This window comes from Bombus impatiens, unplaced genomic scaffold, assembly GCF_000188095.3.
Source record: "Bombus impatiens unplaced genomic scaffold, BIMP_2.2 scf_0377, whole genome shotgun sequence".
Lineage (NCBI taxonomy): Eukaryota > Metazoa > Arthropoda > Insecta > Hymenoptera > Apidae > Bombus > Bombus impatiens.
In genome coordinates, this window is record NT_176796.1 from 1,166,946 (window position 1) to 1,193,456 (window position 26,511).

At 46.6% G+C, this 26,511-nt stretch overlaps 1 protein-coding gene across 5 annotated transcripts in view; it reads left to right on the top strand.

Annotated features, from left to right (window-relative positions):
* The window catches only part of LOC100742427 (protein Skeletor, isoforms B/C), a 53,595-nt gene that overhangs the window by 14,113 nt on the left and 12,971 nt on the right, over positions 1-26,511 (top strand). For 2 of the 5 annotated variants that reach the window (XM_012386089.3, XM_003489787.4), the window contains exons 1-4: positions 1-52; positions 2,705-2,883; positions 18,573-18,798; positions 19,688-19,799. In XM_012386089.3, coding sequence (XP_012241512.1) covers positions 2,817-2,883; positions 18,573-18,798; positions 19,688-19,799 — 405 coding nt within the window. In that variant the 5' untranslated portion in view covers positions 1-52; positions 2,705-2,816. Of the gene's footprint in view, positions 53-552; positions 1,301-2,704; positions 2,884-18,572; positions 18,799-19,687; positions 19,800-26,511 lie in introns of those variants that run through there. The other 3 variants (XM_012386085.3, XM_012386086.3, XM_024367920.2) reach the window with 2 other exon arrangements.

Sequence of the window (26,511 nt, forward strand, 5' to 3'; positions counted from 1 at the left end):
GCTCTCCCTGCTCTCTCTGCCGCGCTGCGCTGCGCCCAGCGTATCCGAACAGGTTAGCCCTTTTCGCGATACCTGCACCAGAACGTTCGTGCTCGAGCGCTTTCAGATATTTGCTAAATCGCAATTCGACGACTCGATCGTTCGTCCCTCGGTATCGTTGTCACGCCGCTGTTCCGCCGACGTGATAGCTCGTTGTCACAGATTGTCAGCCGGGAGGGAGATGCCGGTGAATCTGTTTTGGAATCTGTTTCGACCGTGACGATTCGTCCAGCCTCTTCGTCTTGACTCTGGTGATATTTTCCGAGTTGCTCGTCGTAACCATTCTGGCGGGTTCTGCGTGGATTTTCTAGCGCAAGGCGCCACCGCCGCTACGCCAGTTCGTTTGTCTCGAAAAACAAAGCTTGTCGTATCGTAACGCGTATCGGTCTTTTGCGAACGTCTATTAAAGAATAACAAGCACGCTGCTCGGTAAGCTGCAGCGATTTACGATTTCTACGAGCAACGATCGGAAGCGCTGGAATTTCGGGTTCAGTGCCAAAACCGCGAAAGTGCCAGGTTGTTAACGCGGAAGGGAAAGTTTCAGTGTATTTCCAGTGACGTCTTACTTTGAAAGTATTCGTAGATAAAATGGAAAACGGTCGAATAATATTTTGATATATCGTCGTACACGAACGTACACGCAGGGACGGATCCTTTCGAATCGATAGATCGAAAAATATCCGCTGAATCGTCGGTGAAATAGCGAGTATTGCGTTTCGAGCAACTCGACCGCGAATCGTGCGCCGAATGAAATTTGCTTCTTCGTTCGATGTGAAAACGCCAGTCGATTTTCGTGCGCTCTCGTCCGATACGAAGAGATTACGGCCACGGTGGTATACAATACGGTGGCATAGTGCGTTGTACGATAAATACGTTAATAATAATCAGCTATCGGTAGAAAAATAATGCCGCGGTGAAAGCGTGGAAAACGTAGAGCGTCGACAACGTGGATCGCGCGATTTCATCTTTACCAGCAACTATATTCTTTCGAAAATGTTTTCAAATATTCGTTCTACGACGTACGATCGCGGTAACAACCGCAGGAGAATAAATCGCGATACAATTTCATCAGCGATCGTGTTTAAACGTTCGCGGAAGATGGCGCGTTCGGTTTGACCTAGCACGATACATTTCTACTTTCCATCGGCTCGTATTGCGCGATTGCGAAGGAATGCAATTATCGAAAACATTGCCGAGCAATGTTGCAACCAAACATTGCGTACACGTTGGAACAACAACGGTGTACGGGCTTGGCGTACCAGTACGTGTGCAGCTTACTTCCTGTCCATCTCTCCTTTGGTATTCGCTAGATGGCCAACGGAGTAATTAAAGATGCAACGTGTGAATGAACTCTGACACGAACACACCGTTGGCATTTTAATTGCTCGACGCATCGCATCGCGTATCTTACTCTCTCCTCCTGTTTGCTTCGCCAAGCTACGTTTACCGCATTCGTGTAGTGAATCTTCCTGATCGATTCATAACTATTTACTGTCGCACCACTTGCGAATAATTCCTACGATCTGAAAATTAAATGGTTACGTGGCCTTTTGTTTGTTTCGCGGGTCCAACGTATCTTTCTACGTATTAATATGATCGATAGAAATTAAGGTAAGCGTAAGAGTAAAAGCGTTTCGCGCATTTTCTTTCGATCGTACGGTAATCATGTTCTCTGTGCATAGAGCGGAATTTGCTCGCTGAAGGAAAGACGTCGCAGCTGTTGCGACAACGCGAAATTCAACGTGAAATCCGTAATTTCTCGCGATTCTATCGAACCATTCGACGGCGAAGAGAAAAACAATAAGAGTTAAAAAGAGAGAATGGTCGGAGCGGGAGTCGGTAGACTCGTTCGGAGGAAAATATTTGTTGGCCGCTGATAGAAAGTACCGGCGCGTTTCGTCCACTCTCTCGAGGTCGTGTAGACTGTACGGCTGTTTTTTTCAAACTCGCCAGCCGGTACGGGAAAGGTGTGCCGGCAGACCGATGGTAAATTTCTGCTCAGTCGACGTTGTCTCGGTCAATAGTCAACACGTTCTACAGGAGTCCGTCGCCTCTCGTTCACTTTTTCACCGAGCTTCTTCCGACCGATCGATTCGAGTGTTGGTACAATTCGTTTTGGTTAGTTTCTTTCGCCAATTACTCGCACGCGGCATTTCACTCGATGTTCGATAGCACTTTTGTCCTCTTTGTCGTTGGTAAGTTGCTCGTTCGACTCGGTTACTCCGAATCTCGATCGTGAAACGTCGTTTAAACGGCGATCGATTATCTTCCTTCGGAATCGTGGAACGAATTTCAAACAACTGTTCATCGAATTTCATTCTCTCTATTAACGTATCCTGGCGCGGATAGATTCGACGATTCAAGGTTCGTAAATAATCCTGGACGAGTAAGTACGCGATCATAAAGCTGCTTAAAGCCTTTGTCCGAGACACAGTGTCGTTTCATGGTTTCCGCGGCGAAAGGTTCTCAAGGATCTTCAAGCGGCGTGCTCACCGTCCGTTCTAAAAAACGAAGATTTTCTGACCGCGACAGCTCGAAGCACGCGGAAAAAGGGAGAAAAAAGAAGGAAAGAGGGAAAGGGAGGGAGCAAAGAAAAAAAAAATCCCGCCGAGAAAACTCTCGCGAGGATAGTCGAGGCTTCACAGTGTTCCTTTCGAATTTTCAGATCAAAAGTAAGTGCGCGCGTGTGGTTCGTGTGTGTATACATGTGCCATCATCCGCGTGAGCGATAAGCGGGAGAGAAGAGGACTGGGGCCAACAGAAGCCGGAACCGAAAAATGGATGCGACGTCACTGCGACTCATTTCCGGACTGCTTTTGTTCGCCTACACCGCGTCACACTTTAGTAAGTCATTTTGCTTGATAAAACTACTATTTCTTCCTCTGTGTGCATGCGTCTGTCCGTCTGTGTCGCGTAGTTGAATCCTCGCGTCGCGAAACTCGTCAATTTTCGAAAAACACGTCCTTCCTTCACCGATCGCTGTACGTTGCTTCGATCGTTGTATTTCGCGTCCTTAGAATGACAGAATTATGTTTTAGAGGCTTGCAGATAAGAGGGGGAATTAATGAAAATTGGCCACCCTCTAGTTCATAAGACTCTGGCCTATTATCAGAGAAAAATTCCACGCGTACACTCGATTAATTAAAAGCGAACATAGCTTAATTCTTCGTGTCTCAAGGAATTTCTGAAGCATAGCCTAGACAAGGTACTCCTATGACAATGTTTAGATCGTACGTCTCGATTATGCTTACAAATACTATCTCCGTGGAATGTTATTATACGCATTTGTGTTTAATAATAATAATAATAATAATAATAAGGATGAAAATTTTAATTTCGTTGGTAACCGCTTTAACAGCTCGCCATTTTCCCGGTACAAATACAACCAACTAGAACGGCTGACTACGTAACACGTGTTCATACCGCAGCCACGATATTCGAAACACGAATCACGACGCGTTTGCCTCTCGCTACCCGAGCCCTGTTCGTTTCAAAAAGCATTTCGATGTTTCCAACATCCGTCGATCCAACCGTTTCTGCCAACCTTTCTCCGCCTCTGTTTCGCGTTCCCGCCGCAAATCATCGACGATTGTCGATAGAAAAACCCGTGTGAAATTGTCGTTGATCAACCGATCGCGATATGGAGGCTGGTCGATTAAAATCTCTAGGATTAAAAGAGGACTTAAAGTTAATTGTAGGAACGGGAGTAACGTTCGCTTATCGGACACTAGGATGGTTATGGTAATTTCAAAACTTTGAGCGATTTAGAAGGTAAATTGCTAAGGAAAACGAGGACGTGGCACAGCAGGACCGAGGCAATGGTGGAAAGGCGGCAGCAAATGCGTCGCCGTAATTGCATAATGGACCTGGTGTGTTCGCGTCGAGATACGAAGCCCTGGCCTGGTTTTTACTCGAGGACTTTCACTCCGCATCACTGGCTCTTCTCTCTCTCTCTCTTTCTCTCTCTCCATCCTTCCTTGTTTTCGTATTCATCTCCCTCGATACTCCTTCTCTCGTCGTGTTTCTGTTTCTCTCTTCCTTATTTTATCCCACGCGTTTCCTCGTTACTCCATTTTTCGCTCGCCATTTTTCTTCCCTCTCTGTCCGACCGTTTTTATCTTCTCTCGCTGCCATTCTCGGTTCTCTATTTAGCGACGTATTCGTTATCTTTATTCCTGCTCGTAAATGTGAATTTAATTTCGCACCTCGAATAATCGAGGTACGATAGATTCTGAAATTCCATTACATTCTATAAGAATTTTCTCATTCGCGCGAAACTTTTCTAACTTTTGTAATTTCCGTGTGCTCGCCACGAATCGCCATGAACGTCGTAAATAATAGAACCGAAGAGAAGGATCCAGGGAGGACACCCGGTATATAAGGAACAGGCGGGTCTCTCTGTTACTTGGCATTAGTCGGTTTCAAGTACGGAGTATTGTTTCTGGAGATCCCGCCGCTCAAATTGCCAGCATTTAGCGGCTTATCTGGATTATCGTTTCCCCATGCACGGCCCGAGGGAGCATTTTTCGCGGGGGTAAAAACGCGGGACGGTTCGCGCTTTTCCAAATTCACCGTGTTTTCTCTCACCGGACGATATTCTTTTTCCTTCTTCCTTCCGCCGTCTGGAAAAGGATTAAACGGAGAAGAGGATTAGAGACGTTTTCTTTTTCCTTCTTTTCCCCTCTTATTCGTTTAATTCTTTTCTTTCTCCCTCTCTATTTCCCTTCTCTTTTCTATCTCTCTCTCTCTTCAAGCTCGGTCTCTATAACGGAAATAATTTCAGCGGAGGAGGAAGCGTAAATTCAGTGAGAAAAATTACGCCAGATTTCAAGATAAACTGGAAGCTGGTTTAATGAGTCGCGTTCAACTGGTATAAAAGGCATATATATCGTTTTGCAGCCGTATATCGATTCGCACTGGGATCGTTAATTGATTACAGAGCGCGATATTTGCTCTATTTCTTTGCGTACAGGCACACACGGTTGAACGTTTAACGTTTGACCTACTTCCTACGGATAATTTGAAAGGCTTCTCACGCGTTCCAAGGTCAATCGTGCCCTCTCGACAAAATTTTACCTTGGGATTAGAATCCGATCGGATATTTATTCGTCGACGCTCTCTTGGCGGGCTCGCGCGCGTCTTACAACCGCGTTTTACACGCTAGATATTTCGCGTGCAAATTGCTTTCCACGAATAACGAAAAGCATCTTCGTAATAATATTTCGTTTGAACGTTAAGAGGCAGCCACTTGCTCTGGAAACGAAATATTTTTCTCGAATTTCTGCCTGAAAATTCTCGTTAACGACCAACTAGCTTCGCTCAAAGGCTCTGCTTGCTTTCTTTCTTCGTCATGAACTTACAAGGTGTACCATAAATATGTCGTATACTTTCGCAATGTCTAAAGCGACGATAGCTGCCGCCGTATACGTACGAAGCTTCTAGGTACGTTGCACAGGTATCGAAAATTATTTCTTCGTAACGCTGTGCGCGACGATCTTCCGCTTACGAAATTCGCTACGCGAACGTAACTCGTTACTCGTAGCACGAAAAGTCTGAGAAACATACTCGATTTGCGGGACACCTGGTACGTCGGCATACACGGAGATAGAACAGGGCGCGCTCATGTAGCTTCCAATAAAGCTCCGTTCGAGTGCTCGTTCGGTACTCGACGAATCTTGAATCGGACAATACCCTCGTGGTACGTCCATCTGAAATAACCCATAAGGTCCCTCGAGTGTAGCATCTATATAGGGAGCGGTAATGCGTCGTGGCACGGTTACGAGTATCCGCCGTACAACCAGCGGAGCAACATTTTTTACCTTCTTTGTCAGGGATTACTTCCGGGTCAGCAGCCAGGCTCGATCGTGTCCAATCCACAAGCTTACAGATTACCGGACATACTTGTCACGAGCGTGGTAACGCGATGCGTATCACGTGTAATCCATCGACTTTTCCAGCACGCTTTTACTCACATTTTTCTTCCTTCCGTTTCGTTTTTCTCGTACGGAGTTTAGTCCGCGATAAGACGAGTCGGTAGACACGCGTGCAAGCCCGAATGTCGTATAAAAAATATCGTATATTCCAGCTTCCGTATTTTTCTGTCATTACGTCCGCTAGAAATTTTGTTTTTCGTCGCGACAATGCGTTATTTCTCGACTGTGGTCGAGCCACATTCGATATATATTATTTCGACTCGCTGGAAAACGAAATTCAAACGTACTTTCGCGTATTAGGGAGAACAGGTCGGGAGATGTCCAAAGGAACGGGGTTCGGTTCGAAGCAGACGCGAAGACTCGCGGAGATGGAAATCGCGAACGAGAACAGGCATTCATCGGACGTTGCGATTGCGAGGTTACGCGTCCGTTCGTTGCAAAAGTAATCGAGCAATTTTTTCCCTTTTTTTTTCTTGCTTCCCCGCGGGATTACTTCCGGTTCAACGAGTCCCGCTCAGTCGGGTTCAATCTCCGTACTCTGTGTCAGATTACAGAGTACTCGCCGTAGTAACATCTATAGTAACACGTGTGTAGTATGTAAACTCGTGGTACGCGTGCGCGTTTACGGACCAGTCGCCCATATGCATAAAAGGCGAGTACTGCATACATGTATATCGCTGGAAAATCGGGCGCGTTCGTGTGCGTTCGATGCATATCGCAGACGCACGATCTTTATTCCTTTTCTTCGATCGAGATTGTATCGCGTCTACGATTCCGTTCCATTCGACGAGTTATTATTCCATACGAAATATTATATGCTCGTGGAATATTTTTAAACGATGCGCGATAACCAGAATGCTACGGAAGAATGATTGGTAAAGATTAAATTCGATCTGATATTTAGGGGATGAAATTTATCATTCGTTTATTTAGCATTTAAAATCGATTTCCATTACGGATACGATTGACACTTATCGATGATAAAAGACGGAATATCGATGTGTCGCGTAATCGCGATACAAGCTACGAAATAATAGAGCGATAATAAAGTAAAAAGAATAGAAATGTACTCTGCTTTCCACTCGATCGCCGGAACGAGAGTGAACCGCAGAGCGCTCTGCACCCTGAAACTTAAGTAGCTCCTACCAGAGTGCACACAGACAGGGTGGGGAGCGTCGTTTCGACGCGGCGCTCAACCACGGCGTCCCCTCCGTGATACTCGACGGTAGTATGAGGGGCGTCGTTTCAGCGCTCGCCGCTCACAATCAGACAGCCGAGTCCCCACCGTGAAGCGTACGAAAGAGCACCCCACCATCGCCACGCCACTATGGAAGTGGAATAGGTCAGCCGGACGTTCTGAATAAACCTTGTAGTTACGATTATTTCTATACATTTTGAAACTTTCGATTCTTCTGCAAGCATTTATCGATAAAGTACCCCAGTATCTACCCCTGTGGAATTATTAAAGAGCAGAGTATACGAAGTACAATATTCTGAGATAACTTTCCATATTTGTTGCTAATAAAATTCTATCGAAATTCCAACGAAAATAGTAGAACGTTAGTTATGGTTTTCTTTTCGGTATTTCTTCGAATCACGAGCTACTTGTTCTAGGCGTTGCTTCCTTATTCGTTCGTATTTACGATCTGTTCGTTTATACCGTACGTTAAAGTTCGTTTCGTTGTAATCGTCCGTGTGCAAGAAACGAATCGGTTTAGCCATGTTCGGCGTGAAAAATTTACGCAGGATGATAATTTCCTGAGTATATCGTATCAAACAAGATTCCTATAATTTTCTGGAACATCGGACGCTTTCAAATTTTCCTTGCACGCGAGCTTGACGCGCATGCATCAACGTAATCGTGCGCTTGTTCCTTCCATAGATGACACAGATGTGTCGTGGAACGCGCCCATTACCGGAGATCGTTATACGCGACTCGTAACGAAATTTCAGTATCGTTTCTTATGTTCCCAATTTTTCGCGCGTTACGAAACGTACTATATAGAGGAATTCTCGCGAATTAGCAAATAAAACTGCGATACTCTGTTTCAACACCGAGACTGTTCAAAAATAAATTTCGACGATTTCTATCGGAATTTCTTCCTTGTCTCGGTCTAAATCTGCTTGTACTTTATACGTATTTACGATGCTCGTTCTCGTAATTGCTACTGTACCTTGACATAAATGAATCGTATATCTGGTATTCGATCAGTCGTTGCTACGAGAGTCCTGGAATGCCACGTCGCGTCATTCTCTCGTCCATGATCTGAATTATATAGAAAATTACGGCGCTCTTGGATACGTAATCCCATATAATGCGTCATTAGCGGTAAACCCGCGTCTCTAGCTTATTCTTAGCGGTTAAGTTTACACCGTGAATATATCAGTTCGACTGAAGCGTTATTTTAAAATCGACGTATACTTTCATCGAGAGAGTCTCGTAGTAGAATCTTACGGAGAATTGAAATTCTTATCGTCGCCAGTCCCTTAAAAGAAGGATTCGTTCTATGGTTAATAAAGCGGCAAGTGTAGAAAGTTAGCACCGAGCGAACTGACGCATCCCCGTAATTAAAATTCGACGGTAATCGAAGGGAGGCGCGCAATCGAAGATAGAGGATCGCATGTGCACGTGCGACGCAGCGACAGGCTACTCGGAGTAATTGGAGTCGGTAACGGGTGTACATTTAATGCGTGTATAGTATACTTGTTGCTTGTTCGCCAGATGTGTGGCTCCCAACGGAGCCGGTTACACGATGCTTTCGAAACGGCGAGCAAACGGCGACCACCCTCAAAGTTGGCGGTTCGGTGTTAATAGATGTAAACGGCCAATTCGAGACTTTAACTAAAGGGATTTCTCCGAGTCGGCGATATTTGTAATCGATTAACGGGTGCCACTCGTGACCGATGGCGCAATAGCGAGATATCGATCGACGATCGAAGGATGATACATCGAAGTGGTATTCGCAACGAGGTGGTTTTACTCGCGTCGAAACTAGAGCTTTGATTATCTTCTTCGTCTAACTTCTTTCCTGCCGTTTCTCGGCCTCTTTCTACTTTCGATTAGAAAAAGAAAAAATTCGATTCCATCGTTGGATCTGCCGCATTAACCGGTGGTCCGACATAAAACGTTCGGTTTGCATTGTCAGACAGTACAACCCCTGTACCTTAATCTATCCGCAATCAAATGATCACCCATCTCCCCTGGGGATCCCCTTTTCTTCTTTCGTACTATTTTCTTATCGACTCCTCCGGGGAGAGAATAACCCGGAATCGCATCGTAGCTGGGCCTATCCGACCAGCAAAACGGAATGAAAGGCCGGAGTCAAAGAACGCGGACGTATCAGGGAAACAATTTAACTAATGGAACCGTATTGCCTGTAGAGATCTATGATCGTACACGATGCGCGCACCCGACCCCCTTCTTTACGCGATATTATCCGAATTTTTCACCGGTCGTTCTTGTTATCGGTGGCCGATTCTAATTCTTCGGAATGGTATCGATCGATATCGAGCAACGTCAATCAAAGAGAAAGACGTTGTCTCGCGGAGGTACTGGAATCAACGTCCGTGCCGTTAGTCGGGCCGAATTTTCTCGATCTAACGAAATATTTCGTTCGGTTGCTTTTATCGTATTCGTGTCCTTTACCTGTATGCGTCGATCAAGGCACACATGGATCGCGTTAACTAAGCGGCAACGGCGTATTTCATTGGCTTCGTCTCGTCGACCGTATCGGAGCCGGGTGTAATTTGCACGTCTTGCGGATGCATAATGTGCTATTAGACGAACGGCTGACACGTGCTCTGACACGGAGTCATTATCGACCGTACCGCTGTCTTTCTCGTTATAACACCTCGTGCTTCTATGCCTACGACTCTATAAAGCGAGATACACGCGTGTATTGGAAAACTCATCACCAAACACGCGCTTTCTTTTACCTTTCTTTCGCTTCGCGGTCAAATAAAAATAGAATGAAAATCGAACGAAACGCTTTGATCGTCTGCAGCGAGTGTAATCACTCGCCTCTTGCAGCGATCAAATAGAAAGCGGCGGAGATCGTGATCGAAATTGGCATCCAAATATTCCGATATCGATGGCACAGTGATCAAGTCGGCCGAAGGGGACGATATTACAGTGGCGTGTCTCTGGTCCGTGTTTGAGTTCCACTGCGATATGAATGTCTCCCCATGGGGGTGTCGTCGCATATCGATTGGAATGAGGTGCTAGCTACGCGTGCATGTATGTATCTATGTATGCACGTCCCGCTTCCAGCGGCCCTACGTCGTAACACGAATTTCGTGGGAACTGTAGCTTCGAAACGGTGGGAGTCGACCGTGAATCGTCTTCTGACCGATGACACGGTCACCGTCGCTGCTCCGCGATAATGGTGTCAGCCAGGAACATTCGTCGCGTGCACTCGTGTCAGACCGTGTCGGGCGTTCCGAACGCTGATCTCTCAGGTCACGATCGTTAAAATTCGATTTAAGTCGTCTTTGATACGAAGCAATAGTAAAATTTATTATCTACTATTTTAGGGAGCGTCTATTTTACGAAATACATTTATCCAACAAGAAGGAACTTTTCGGAACGACGTATAGTATTACGTGCACGCTAAATAGGACGGCTGTCACGTTACCTGTCCACCCTTGCGCTCGTCCCCCATTCGAGTCGCTGAAAAGACCATCCGAGATAATATCTAACGGATAGAATCCCCTTCCTAGTTACCATTACCCTAAGCCAGGTTTTAACGAGCGGTTATTCGATCGAAGATAGTATTCCATTATTACTCGGCGTAAATCGTAACCAGCGACAAACTCCATTTATCGAAATGGAAGCGTAAACAAGTGGGCGAAATAAACGGAAGGAATGTGTCCAAATAAAAGGGAAAAGTAAAGATAAACGAAAAGAATCGTCCACGTGGACGTCGAGCAAAGAAACATCTTATCCAGGAGGATTCGTTTTATCCGTAAGCCGTGCCTTTATTTTCTACACCGGCCGTGTTTGTCGATCACCTTGAGCCCTGCAGACAGTCTACCCGGCACGAGTTCTATTTCCCTGGAATCCCGTTTCTTTTCACTGGAAAGTTAACCTGCTCCCGTCAAAGGTATTTCGTGATGTTTTTACCACTTGAACGCTGGGTGTATCGAAAGGCGTGAAAATACTTGTAGACTACGACACCGGTTAGACTCTTATAGTAAACGAGGTGCGAGAAATCGAGGTGTATCCTGACTACGGAGCGAGTCGCACAGTCAGTTCGATATCGCCAAGAGAAGAGGGTAGAGGGTGGTCTTAATGCATTTGTCGAGGTAGCTATGGTACGCATCACCAGGCACCCTTTTTGCAAGCTCAGCGTGCTCTCTCCATTCGCCCCCTTTCTCTCCAGCTCTTTCTTCTTCTCTTTTTATCCCCTCAGTCTGCGTACGCTCGTTCCTTCTTCTCCTTTTCCTTCTTCCGCGTCTTCTTTGAATCGATGCCGAGTTTCGTATCTGTCTCTTCTTTCTTACTGCGTTCGATTCACCTGAACCATTCTTCGTCCCCTTCTTCCGTTTCCGTTTATTTCGGTTTATAATTTTGCATCGGTTTTACCTTCTCCTCGGTGCTCCTCTTTCCGTACTCGTCTTTCTTTATCCGCGTGTTCCTCACGTTTTAGAATTTTCCCGAGCATAGTTGCTTTCGCCACGAAGTCGGTCTTCGTTTATTCGTCTCTTTATCGCGCTCTTTCTTCCTCTCTTGCCCGCATCTCCGGCGCTTCCCCTCTCCCGAGAGTATAATGACTCTAAAACGAAGCGACCGACCCCTTGGCTTTAATCTCTTAACGGCAAACGGCAAAAAATATCATTCGTATTCTTGCTCGGAGACGGACAGAGGCTGTCTGGCCCGATCAATTAAGGGATTGCCTTGTCTGCGACAATTATCCGGATTAACCGGTGCGCGTCGAAAGAATATCCGCGGATTAGAGCGAACGCCCTTTTAGGGGAATATCTCTATCTTCAAAGACGTTGGAAAAATCGAGAACTAGATTTTAATGAGCGACAAGAAGAAAGTATAAAAAATTCAGATTAGGAAAAAACGACGGTGATTCGGCGAATGTTTCGATTATGGAAGAGCGGATCGTTTAAAACGTTAGTCTAAAATGCGGACGAGCGACTCTTAACCGCGCGATATCGTTGCGATCGTACGACTATCTTTGTTTCTCCGGTTAAGAATAAATGCAGTTAAGAAAAGTGTCAAACGTAAGTCTACGTCGTGACTCAACGATCGGCTATGTTGCGTAATCGTTGCACGCGTATTTGCTTGAACGAACGCGTCCGTTTCGACGATTTTCCTGTCTCGGATCGCAAAACGGGTGAAATCCCTTTCTCTTCCACTCTCGATCCTCCGTATGATCCGCTTTTAATCGTATCACGGAAACTTAGAGGTAAGCTGGCTTATAAAATCCCAAGCGACGGTATGAATATTTATACGAACAGGATACAGGTACAACAGGATGTTTGAATAATTCTAAAAACGTCTAGAGGAAACTTGCCATGCTATGAAACGATTCGCTTAGAAATAAGGCAGATATCGGCGTCGTCTGTCCGACTAATCGGACGACGAACGAATGCCGGTTGAGTAATCGAATATTCCACGAAATCGTTGAATATCCGGTTGTTTAGTCTGCGAAAGGCGACGCCTCCGGTTCTCTTGTTTCGCTATTTTCAAATTCTCAGCTAGTGTCGCAGACGACACGCTCTCTCGGTCGGGAGCACTTAGAAAATCGATAAGCCCTGGCTCGCTTGATCCGCCGCTGGCTGCTGCCAGGCCATATCTTGATTAAAATCAGTGCCACCCGGCACTCTCCTTTCTTCACCCTTCTCGCGCAAGATCCAGCCCTTCGCCTAGCGATGAATCCGGTTAGTCTCGTTAACGTCTTAAGTCACCGGCTTCTTCAACCACCTTCTCTCTTTCTCTCTTTCTCTCTTTCTCTTCCATGCTCTCATAACCTTCTTCATCCACACCACTTTCTCCTCTCGAGGACAATGGAACATCGAGCTTGCTCGAAAACTTGCACCGCCACTTCTGCTCTAACGCGTGCCCGATAAAATCGTTCCACGACGGGCTTCATTCGACGGAAGCACTCCGGCAGCGCGCGTACACTTCGTCATTAGGATCATCGCTTCCGACCATTTCGACTCCTCTCTGCTTGCTCCTTCCACCGATTTTTCTTCCGATCAACTTTTTTTCTTCGCCATTTCATTCGCATTCGATTTCACCGGATAATAGATAAGAGTTTGAAAACAGTTGATCGTCCTTCGATTAATTTAATCGCTGCTTCTTTCGTCGCTTCTGAAACGCGTTTTTGGTATATAAATTTCCCTATTTCTGTATAGAGATCGTATCAACGTCGATGTTTCTATTCGCGTTATATGTTCCTCGAATTTAAGACATTTCCTTAGGACGAGCGAGCGAACCGAAAAATACAGCGTGAAACAAATAATTTTTAGAACGTAACGCGCTATTTACTGGAAAAGGAAATATTCTCACTTGTGGTAATTGCTGCACGCCTATATGACATAAGGTGAAAACCGATACTGTCGAGCCATAAATCGATGTGTTCCCATCGCGACGCGGTAGTCGTATCTGTTCCTGCGGCTCTCTCCACGATCTCACGGTGTCTCGTTTATCGTCGAACGAGATTGGCCGTTCTTTCGCACGAAAGTGAAAGTTCACGCGTTTGTAAGTCTAGTCAGCTACCCAGCGAACCGGTAGCGAAACGACTGGTTGGCTGGCTGGCTGGCCCACATGTAAAATCAGATCGTATTAATTTTTGTGGTCTGATTATCCGGTGTTATTTGAACGGGTCAAATCGGTCTCACGAAATCGCGGAATCGTTACAAAATCAAGACGAGAATACTTGGCGCAACGTTGCGTCGCGGTGCTTCGAACGAGCGCTAATTGTAACTTTAAATTTAAGTTCATCGCTACATGGGTGATTACGTAACAGACGGAATTGTTTACGCTTGCCGATAGGACGAGTCTGTTGATCGAAGTGACGGCGGTAAGACAGGATGATCTTACAGCGCATAAATTGGCTCGTTATCTTGGGATCTTGAATAAAACGACGCACCTGTCGTATTTTGTTTTCGATTTACCTTCGTTTTACCTCAAGTTTATAAACGCGTGGTATGTGAAAAACGAAACGAGATCGACTTACGGTTTTTCTCCCGTCCGTATAATCGTAGGGTACGAAACGCGATCGATCTTGCGAAGAAACAAAGAGTCATCGCTAATTGATTCTCCAATTAGCTTGCGTCACTGATCGATACGGATACGTTTTTTAAGAAGATGATCGTCGGGCGATGGATAGATCGTAGCTGTGGTTGAGCGACTCATCGTGAGATCCGGACAGACGATTTCTCCGACGTTATTGCGTTACGATTTAAAGTAAATACACCGAGGCGAACAGATATTTCCAGTGGAAACGAAGCGAAGAACATAAGCTGCGGAAAGGAGCGACGCGGTTTCTTTGACAGCGAGGTAACAAGAGAATTTCTCGAGACTTTCTGGTTAAACGCGTGGCCGAAGGCGCGCAAAGTCTGACGAAGCCATAAAAACAATCGAGTTCTCGCCACGACTAAAAAAACATTTGCTTCTAATTAATTAGCTCCAAGTTGGAACATAGAGCGTGGACAAACTTGTCGCTTACTCTCGTAAACGGGAAGTCGATGGAAACGTCTATCGAATCGTTGAAATACACGCGCTATTTCTATCGTCGATCGACCGACCGATCGGTTCCGTAAATAGAAACCGGTATAATGTCATTCGCGATTTTGCAATAGCGAAAAGGAAGGAGGAAGATTCGAAAGGAAAAAGAAACGTTAGGATTCTTCGATTTCATGGTCGTTGGCGGTGCGTCGCGCGAACCGTAGTACCTCGCGACGTGGCAAGATAACGAGTGAATTTTTTACGACTATCCTCATTAAACGCGTGCCCGGAGGCGAGCGGTGGATCCGCTGAATCCGATCGAAAGAGCAAAGACCATCGGCGCCAGAAGCTAACGAATCCTGACGCTCCCGGCCCAGCCAGCCGGCTGCGATTGTGTATTTGGGGCACATGCAATATGCTTTGTGCTACGCTGCCCCGGGGCTAAGGTATTCCCCACAGTGGCCCGTGAAAGCGGAGTTATAAGACTGACGTGTGCCAGAGAGGAGAGACTATTCGAAGAACCTATGCGCGATTCGGGGTCTCATCGACGGTTGCGAATAGCACGACGGAGCCAGGATGCGGGGAAGAGAAGGACGAAGGGAAGAAGCACGGTCGGCCGATGTTTACTCGGTTCGAATGTTGACCGTACTCCCTTCGCTACTCTGGCATCATATCCTGCTTTCAGACGAACCTCTCAGGACACGTAGTCGCGGATTCCGTCGAAGCGTCGCTCACGATTCACAGCCATCGTCTTGCGGAGCGTCTACGAAGACGCGAACGATACACGGTTCGTCGATACGTCGCTTAAAGTTCGAGGATAGGGGACAGTGGATAGCAGGTAATCGAACGCGAATCCACCGATTAACGACGAGTACACGAGTCAAGTACGTTAAAAGGAGAGCCGGCTGGCCGAGTCAACGGGTAGGAAGAAGCAACGCTCGGTGTAGCCGTGTTTAAAGTAGCGCCGAGTCGTAGGCGAGGCGTCGCGTCGTCGCATTGCGTTAATTCGTCCCGGTGATTATGGATCCATTAGCGTGGCAGCCAACAAATAGCACGGTACAATCCAATAACCGTCGCGGCCCATAATAAAAGGGGAGGCAGTTTAAGCACCAGTCGGGGGTAGTTTAGGTGGTGGCGCGTAGGCACGCACCTACATAATCTCTCTTTGCCTGTGGTACGTACTTGTGCACCAGTGTGCGCTCCTGTTTACTAGTAGATATTCTCTCTATCCCAAGACGCTTCTATATCTCTACCCCTCCGTTCGAATTCCCTTCTTCCCTCTCTCTCTCTCTCTTTCTCTCTCTCCCTCTCTCTCTCTGGTCCTTTCTATTCGCTGTTCTTTCCTTTTTTCTCCTGCACTTCTCTACTTTTGCCCCTCTTTCCGTCCACGTCATTCCATAGTCGATTTCGCGAGCGCACAGCGAGGGTCGACATCCCCCAATACCGACCAGATAGCGATCACTGCGTTCATTGTCGCATCACCATAATATCCTGCTATACCGATGGGGCGTAGACACACTACGTCGACGACAAGGACGACGAGGAGGAGGAGGAGGACGGATCGAGAAGAACGGTAGCCGGAACCTCGACGTTCACCAATACAACCGCGAGCGAACGGGGTGAATGGGAATCGAGGGTGGACTAAAAGCCTGGAGTCTGCGTTTCGGTCCAACACCGCACCGGTGCACGCCAACGACGTGTTAATTATCCTTGGGCGACGGTGATGGTGTTTCGTTCCCAGCAAAAATCACGCACCGCTAAGTTGGACGTTCAATGGGAATTAATTGAAGAGGGAGCTTCGTGGCGGTTAAGAATTATACGTACGATCGTGCCGAATTACGTCTTTTTGGACAGGTGGAGAACGAGTTGGCAAAAGGTGTACGGTTTGAGGTCCGACGCGGACGAGCGACTTTCGTTCGCAGCGATATCGCGCGGACGGGAGTCGTTGACCTGTATCGAACCTAATCGAAGTATCGGCTCGTTAAACGGATTGCGAGATACATTATTATTATTAATCGATGTGCAATGTTTAATTCATCGGAACGTGGATTTCGGGTATTAGAAATTGTATTAATATCGAGTTGTTACAACGCGTGCAAGATTGAAACATAGCGATAATAAATAAAGCGTTTGGCGTGTCGGTTTATAATATTAGCGGGGAAACGGATTTGACGAAATATAACAGAGAATTACTGTTTTTAATAAAATGCCCAACTTCGATCGGATTTTCTTGCGTCTAGTTTCGTCGGCTGGAATATTCGTCGGAAAAATATCGTAGATAAACGATCAAAGTCGTTTTTCAGCATCGAACTCGGTTATTTAAAATATCAAATTGTTTATTACCTTTTGTAGCGAGATTGTAGCCAACAGTGGCGATTTATCCGCTTGGTAAAAATATAGGTACACGCGAAGGCGTGTGTGCGTATGCCCTAAATCCAAAATTCCGATCGAACTATTAAGCCGATTGCGACGAGATTTGAAGAGAAATTCGTGCATTCGGTGTGCATGAAATAAGATTTGCAGAGTATCGGTTTTTTCGCCTAAAAAATATCAACGACCGATGCTTCCCTTTAGCACTACTCGGGCGGCACGCAAATCTATGCCCTGGTTTTTGTAAAATATCGTAAAATACCTTAAAATAGAGGAGAAACGTTTCCGAGACAATGTTTGTTGTTGGAAATATTATTCGATGATTTTTACGTTATCGACGTTATTACGGATGTTTACATATTTATGGGAAATTAAAGTACGCAAAAATGTACAGTGTGTGCAATATGGAAAGTATTATACGATACACCTGAAGCAAAGAAGGCAGCGAGAAAGAATCGTGAAAGTTAGAAATTTGGAATTCTACGAGAGAAATCCTAAAATGCGATACCGGCGAGGAAGAATATTTCAAGGATGAATCGTATCTCTGTTCAAGTATCTCCATTTCTCTGGTTATCTTCGTAAAGTAAAACACAGAAGCTGATAAAGGCCGTGCTCAGCATCTTTCGCAGCCATTGCGCGAATCGTCGTAAACGTTCGCAGTCTAATTACCGCGCTTACAAGATACGATAATACGCGAACCGCGTGACGAGAAAAGATTACTCCGTGCAAATGGAATTCCCCTCTATCCCTGGCAACCGATCGCGGATAGTACGATCTCTCCAGGAGCGCCAATAAAACCGGAAATAAATCCTATCCATCGCGAGCAATCTCGCGGAATCCGTTTCCCTCGATTTCACGCTTCAGACTGTTAAACGCAACCGCTAATCCGAAGGCGAGAAAGCGCTCGAAGACGATCGGTTCGCGCGTCCGAATCCGTTCCCTCGTACGAACGATCCACCGGTGATCTTTACTGCCGCGGCGGCTCTTCCGATCTATTCGCTCGTCCAACTTTATGGGGCCTGTCGAGCAAATGAAATGAAATTCATGCAAATCGCGGCACGGCCGGCTGGTCCGTCGACGCTTTTGTATCGGGGCGGTGATGCGTCCAACCTATATCACGAGGGTGAAACCGTACTTCCCCCTTTTGCAACCGTGAACGTAGCCTCGAACGAAGTCCCGACCGTCGCCGCCGCCGCGTCTTTTCGCGGTCTCGCTCGTTTAGGCTCCAGTTCGCTCCATATGTTCGACGTTACGTTGGAACCTTATACGAATAACAATCGTTTAATTAAACTATCAGACGGTAGAGAACTGCATTTATCCGAATTTGTCGGGGGCAAACAGTTAATCGTATTGGAAATCATGCAACGTGGGTTCACCGATTTTCTCCACTTGTATTTCTCGTTCGCGCGATAGCAGCTCGAACGAGCGGGTTCGACGGGTGAAAGTTGGCTTGATCGAGCGTTAAATAAAATTTCGTTAGCATAAACGGAGTCTTAATTTTTTAACAGTCTACCGTCGACGTTAATCGATAAAACGATCTGTTACAGGTCATGCAAACAACGGACCCAACTACTACGGCAAATTAATCGGCTCGTTGAAGAATTACGCACATGGAATCAAAGGAGACGTGTACGCCGTGGACGACACGACGATATTCATAAAAGGATTCTGTTACGATGGTACCGGACCGGACGCGTACTTCTGGGTGGGCAATAGCTCCACGCCCACCCCACAGGGTTACATCGTCCCGTATCCGGAGATAAAGGAGGGCAGGTAGCAATGAAATTCTTTCTTCGCGCGTAATTTTCCTACGCGTGTTTCTATCGTTGTCGTTCTATTCCTACTGAAATCTCGATCTTGTGTCGCCATTCTTCTACGTTCGAGAGGCAAACCGAGTACACTGGTTCTCGCACGAACAAGCACGAACGAAGAAAAGAAGAAAGTTGCGTATGCGGTCAGGGTTGACGCCTGATAGGAACGCCGAGAAGTAGGGGAAAAAAAGAAAAGGGGGTTCGGAGGTGGACGCAAACGGCATACCGTAACCAAGGGATGAAACGAAACTCAAAGAGCTTGTTGCGTGCGTCGAAGGGACAGGCGGTGAAAGGGGAGAGGATAGGGCGGAGGATGAAACAGACGGAAGGCCGGGCGAACGGATTGCGGGGGTGCAGTTAATAAAACGGGAATTATACGGCCATCTCGTTCGGATTTCGTCCACGCGAGCACTTTATTACGTTTCCACTAGCTGTTACTTGTCTCTTCTGCGTTCCGTTCGTTGAAATTCGGTGAAAAAAGTTGACACCGTCTGAGACCGGCTCGGCCTCCTTTTCCACCCTCGTCGCAACTCTGCGAGCCTTTTAAGTCGCGAGAGATCGCCGCGCGCAATAACGATGTCTCGCTTAAACGGATCCAATCGAACGGAGATTATTAGAGCACGGTATTAGAAGTATTTGTTCCTGTTCGACCGGCTCTCCTCGTCTTCTCGAATGTTCGCGAGCACGATCGATACACGGTTGTTTGCCAAAATCGTCGACGCCCGGCCAGTCGATGTACGATCTCGTCGGTGAAAAACTGGTCGGCAAAAAGCGCGGTACTGCTATTAGGATAGTTAGGAGGACTACAACACGCTGGATCCTTCAAACCTTTTTCTTGTTGTTGCGCTCAGTGACCCGGTGGTGCTCAAATTGTACAACTATACGGACATCATTCTGAAGCTGCCTAACGGGAAACGGATACGGGACATCAAATGGCTGAGCGTTTGGTGTCGTCGATTTACCGTAAGTCAACTCCAACGTTTCCTTTCTTTCTGTCTTCTATTTACCGTGTGTGTCCGTCTCTAGATACATACCTATGCATGTACCTATATGTGTCATATTTATACGTAGGTATATATGTATATGGAAAGTATCTTTTCACGAGAATATTCGCTGCGTCGAGAATCTATTCTAAGAAATCTTAAACTTTGCTCCTCGTCTCCTATCTCCCCGTATAAATTCCCTTGTCTCGTTGAATCCGATGATAGAACGACGATCCTCTGTAATCTCGTGTACGGCATTTCCAATAAATTTGTGCGACATACTCGGCTGCTTGGTCGCGGCGCGGAGAACGCGGTCGTGGCACGGAGCCACCCCCGTCGCGCGACGTTTTATTCGAAACCCCACGACGCGCGGAGAATGGAGATAACTTGATTTTTGAGGAGGTCCATGGGCCGCCCTATCGGACATGCATTCGTGGTCAATGGTGCGTGTGAGATGGATACGGAAGCCGAGATCAGGGGCGTGCACGCGTTTTCGCACATACACATACGCGAGAACGAAGCGGCATAGTTCGGTGCGTGCACGCACCCAAAGCATGCATTTATGTCGTTTCTCTCCCATCCCCGGTTCTCTTCGCTCTTTCTATTTCTTCCGGCACTATTTTTCTGCTTTCGACTTTGCTTCCATGAATTTTCACCGAGTCGCATCAATTTATGAGATCGGCATAAAAAGCATCTAGTTTTCTAGCAGAAATTTACATTTTCTCGTACAACTCGCGCATTCGATGTTCGACGATTGTCTGACGTTAACGAACATAGTAAGTAATCAGGAGTAATTGGAATTTCGCCAAACTGGCGATTTTTCTGTACGCATTTCCTTACCGCGATACGCTTTTTGCGAGGTTCGAGAGAAACATTGCGAAGCTTAACGAATCTGTCCATCCTTTTCGCGATTCACCCTCTTGCACGCCCACTCGCTTACCCACAGATCCAGAGTCGTCCGATCGGTCGCACGAAAGTCAGTATCGTTTGTTGGAAATATCCGAGGGAGAGAGAAAAGGTTTGAAACGAGCATATCGACGGTAGAGAGCGGAGCTTTTGCTCTTATATTAGGAGGGCTTTAATATCGAAGTCTGAGGGGTGCTCCCATACCGTGACAACCCTCCATCAGACACGCTCTGTCACCGCAAAACGCGCTGTCCGCCGCCTATGCTCCATTCTACAGGGTGTCCCGTTACGATCCGCCCGGTAAGTGATCGTCGAGTCCTTTAGTATAAATCGATTCCTCTCTCTCTCTCTCTCTCTCTCTCTCTCTCTCTCGTTTTGAGTGCACCGATCAGGAACGTGAGTAGAAGCCAGACCAGTCGTCTAAGGGGAACACGATGAATGTACGATCGTGATTTTGCGATAGGAATATAGAAAAGGCTGTTCTACCATTTCGCGAAAGGTTGCCTGGGAAAGATTGAAACGTCGCTTTCGAAAAAATCTATTTGTCATGGAAGTAACATTTAAATACAGTGAAAAATATTCTATGTTACGTAGCGCGATCGGAATTTTCCTCTTATCCGACAGGCGCATAGGTAAGTTTGAAACTTTAATAACCTTAATAAAAAGAAAACGTTAAAAAAGAGATGGAAATGAGGAATCGGGTACACTCGCGTTAAGGTCAACACCCTGATAAAGTTTAAGAAAATTAGCATCGTTAAAACAACGGCATTTCCAGCGACCGCTACACGCGACTGGAACGATCGCTGAAACGCGCGAATGTACCATCCTCCTATGGACGGTGTATATTTGACGACGTCTCGATACAACGAAAAATCCCCGAAAATACGATCCCCGGAAGGGCTTTGGTTTCTTCGATACGGTGTTCCTCCATTTATTCGTGACTCGCTAAAGATTTGAAACGGCTGGTGGGGTGTACCGATCTCTTGAAGGGGCTGACCGATACACACAACAGGGGTAGGTTTTGCTTGGGTATCTGGTAGACAGGAGCTGTCTGTCAGTCGGTACACCCTCGCGTTACGTCGAAGGATGTATTGTTGGAATAAGCCTTCTTCTTGTTCCGCTTTTCCTTTTCCCCCTTCTGTTCTCGTTCCATCCATAGATACACCGCTATCGCTGCGCGATGCTTGGGTTCCTTTTCAAAAGAACTCCAGGAGATATCCTTGCTCGATATCAAACCACCGTTCAATGGACCACTGATTCAGATAGGATTTAGTAATTTTTTTTCCAGCTTCCATCTCCCCTTACCGGGCAGACCAACGTCCAAAACGGTCTCGTCACTTTTGCGCGCGATTGGGGGAAGCCTCCGACTGCCGGGATCTTATCCGCGGGGCTTCCTCGGGGAATCCAAAACGTTCAAGCCGTTGATCGCTCTTTCATCTCGATCTGTGTCTTTCTTTCTTCGTCTTCGAATCGCTTTTCGTTAGTGTATTCTTTTGGTGACCCGTGGCAAACTCTATTTGACCAGCGTGAGAGAGAACAGCGAAGAAAAAGAAAAGAAGGAATTCCGATGGAAGATACTTTGTTCGTTCTTTGAAATATATTTGAAGCATATCCTGCTGCGATGCCTTAATTCGTAAGCTTCGTTCGATCGGAGAGTAGACGTGCAATGAGAAGAGAAATATCGACGGATGACAAACCGTAGAATCTGTCGTACGTATCGGTCTGACCAGTGAACGACAGCAACTACTGCGGCACGCGTTGCCCACTCGCGCTGCCTGCGAGGAAAAATCAGAAGAAAACGAAAGAAAATAGAGCGGAATAGCTTCACCCCGGAATCTCGAACGTGCTTTCCGCCATTATGAATATGCACGGTTCGCGTTACAGGTATTTAATCTTTCTCTGTAGCTTTCGTGCGATTACCGGATATGTACGATAATAGACAACGACGGACGATTACGCAATTGGAACCGCGTTGAAATATATGTTTCGTTTAATTTATTTGAAATAAATTAAAGCGTAATACGGTGGATTTAGTCGATTCTAAGATATTGCAAATCGATCCCCTAAACGACAAATTATAGATTGGTGGCGCATTTAAATTCTATCAGCCGGGGTATCGCTCCAACCACCGGTTTTCGGCGACGGTTGTGTTTTAACCGGAAGAAGAAAGGGTCGTCCTGTGGGCGTGTCACGGCATTTGCATTTAAATTCTCCGTCTCTTTCCACGAACACTGGGAGTTAATTAAACGCCTTATAGTTTTCGGGGTGGGATGACGAAGTAGGACTGTTTGTGGCACCGAGTGGACGATCCTAGCCCGCTAGAACGTCAATTAATAACCGTTTCAAACGGGTTGTAAATACGAGAATCGCGTTCCGTTTACGGTATACGATCCTCGACCAGTCTACCCCCGTTGTCAACTATCGCGTCTAAAAATATTTCTAACGTTGTGTAATACGTATTACGGTCGTATCTTTCGTTTCGTTGGAATTACGAAACTGAAAAAATATCAATCTCGAACGAAGATGAAAAATATATACGTATGTAGCGCTTGTTTATTGAAAAAATATTGTCACAGATTACGCAGTCTTTGCGAGGGAAAAACGTGTGGGGGAAAAGCGGGGCGAAAACATGAGCAAAAGCTCTCGTATAAATCGTTTGCATTGACAGTATTTATTGTGCCGGAGCGACAAATGTTTTCCAACCACGTTGAAGGACTTCTCGGAAAACACTCCATGGCATTCCAGTTTCGCTCTTTCCAGCCGGTCGACGCTAATCGTCGATCGGAAACTGGTAATATCGTCTTCAAATATTTTACCGCTGACACGATCGTTAAACACATATCGATGGCGCGGGGGAAAAAAAAGAAAAAACGAAACATTTACAAAATACGCGGAATAACGTTTGCCGGTCTCGAAGCCACCAAAATATTTTCACGTTGGTTTTAATACCGCCCCTTATAATAGAATCACTCGAAAGCGAAGGAAACAATGTTCCTGTTAAATATAAAAATTCCACTCGAAAAGCTTAAAAACCGCGGGGAAAACAGCAATGCGCGTATAAAAGTGGTTCTGTTTTAATTTCATCGTATCAGCGTTATCGTAGCTAAAAAATTCGTGGTAATATTTAACCAGGGTGAATAAAACTTTGTTTTGCAGATTCTTTCCTATGATAATTTCTTAATTTTAGAACAATTTACCTCGTTAACGATACATCAGTTGCTAGACTCGTTAACGTGCTACGCATCTCGAACGCGATTTCGGCAACTAAATTACCGGTGCTTACCGGTGATATACCGATCGACCCATTCGCAAGACCAGCTTCAACCCGTCGGTAACTCGGCCAGTTATCGTTTTGTAAAAGTTACGCAAAGTTGTAAGTCGAGAATTGGATCGGGCCCATCGCTAGTCCTGGGTAAGATCGTTGCGCATGGGCAGAAAGCAGCTCGCCGGGTCGATGTTGGCCGGGGCTGGCTGACTGGCTGCCGGCTGCTAACCGAGGATGCTCTCCCCCTTTCTCTTCGTCTCTATCTTCCCTCCCTTCTGCCCTCTATCCTCATCCTCTCCCTCTCTCTCTTCCCTTCTCTGTCCTAAGTCTAACTCCTCTCTGTCTCCGTTTCGCTTCCTCTTTCCCTCCAAAATTCTTGCCGCCGCTATTCACGCGCTTGCTTCCGCTTCCACCTTTTGTACCGTTGTATCTGCAAAGACCCCCCTCCCCTTTCCTCGCGACAGTACTTTTTGGAAAAATTATTTAGTTTCGTCATCGTTTCCTCGTTTTCATTCCCATCCACAGATTCGCTCTCTCTCTCTCTCTCTCTCCCTCTTGCTCTCTCTGTGAGCTTCGTTTCTTCTCCGTCCCAATGCCTCCGTTTCTTTCGTCGGCGTTCCTTTTTTCCTCTTTGAAGCGATAGTACTCTCGGTACGATGGTCATTACCCTTGTCTGCGGCGTCGCGACTTCCTGGTCGCTTCAAAGGGCCGCCATTTTGAGAAGACTTGGCCGATGGCTACGCGGTCGAGTGGCGAGGATCAACCGCTTGCTTCGAAAGATCGAAGATACCCTCGATCGAAGCTTGAGAAAGGAGCGATGGCTCTTTGAATTTTAAAGGGACAATATCGCGACATCGCTGGCTGCCATCGCTAAGGATTTTTCCAACGACGGAACCGAAAGGCGAAAGCCGTCTCGTCAGTGCTCGTTTCAAAAACCGACTATCGATACCGACCGATAAAGCGCAAACGCCGACAAAGGGATTGCAAGAGCCGAATAAATTCCATTCTCACCCGGTACATCTTGCTCGCAACACGCGATTACTTATTCCGCGAGACGAAGATCTTCACCGAGGATGGTAATTTTAGAAGCTGTCGTAGGATTCGTTACGGACATACGATTACGTGATCGCACGTTTTTACGAAGAAAACTAGTTTGTAATCGCGTAACGCGGCCTATGAACCGAACTGCGTGGCGTGTATTGTAATAGGACGCCATTTTGAAGCCACCCCAAAGCTCGGCACACGTTTCAAAGCAGCCACAACGGTGCATCAGGTGCATGACGGTGCTGCAGTCACGCATATATGAGGCTATACACGCGTACATCGTGCGGCAAGTACCGTTGGAATCTCGCCAAACCTATAAACTTACCCTTCCGTCTGAAAAAAATCGGTACGCCATCGAAATTTTAACGCGGTCAAGCTAATCGACCAAGTTTAAACGGTTATCTTTTGTGTTTCCCTGCCTGCCTGCCTACCTGCCTGCCTGCCTTTTACCCGCCCATCCTACTCGTCGTCGAATGAAATAGAACGATATACTAACGAGAAACGCGAACGCTATCGCGCGTTGCAAAAAACGAACAACACGCGGAAAAGGGGAAAATTAACACGAGTACGAAACACCTGCAGCCACGAACTTTTTTACTGTCTAAGTAACCCCCTGTTGGCGGGGCCTGCGAGGGCGGAAGGGGTTACCGACCATGCATTTCCACGGTACATATGAACAGTATCTGCGCAGGCAGCATTCGGATACACATAAGTGGTCGAGTACACACGAGTAGACGTGGAAATGAAATACCGGGCAGAGTGGTTGGCTGGCGATGGTGCAGAAAGAGAGCGGGTCGGTAGCGCGTTGGTTGGCAAAAGCGGTGGAAGCAAAACGAGTGGAACGAGGCGAAGTGGAACGAAGTTAGTATCTCGCGTCTGACCAGCGACGTACTTGAACAAAAGTTATCATTTTTCGTTGCGAAACGAACGAGCGAGCGAGCGAGCGAGATAGCGAACGAATTCCATCTTGTCTCCTCCATTTTCACTCCTACTTCCATTTCCTTCTACCTGCAGGTCCGTTGGCAGATTTTTCTTTTACCCGTTATCCATCGTTCTCCGGGCCATTCTTCCAGCTTTCTATCTTTCTACTACTCCTAACTACTCCTTTCTATCTTTCTTTCTATAATTTTCTTCTCGCTTTTCTTACCCTGTAACTCGTCTCTTCCTGCTCGACTCGCCTCCTCTCTCCTCCTAACGTCTACTTCTCGGCGTATCGGTTCGCCGATCTCTTTCTCGCTTTGCCCCGTGGTTCTTCCATCGTTGTCTCTCCCTTTTTCGCTCATTCACCCCGCTCGTCGGTTTCTCGCGGTCTCTCGTCCGTCTCTTTTCCAGCGGCTTCTCCCTTTCTGGCCGATTCTCCGGCTCGTTCGCCTCTCCTTCGCACCCTCTGTCATCCGCTTCCCCTCTATATATCTTTCTCGCTCCCGACACGCCGATTGGACGGGAGCTTGCGAAAGTTCCAGGTATCCCGGAGGAC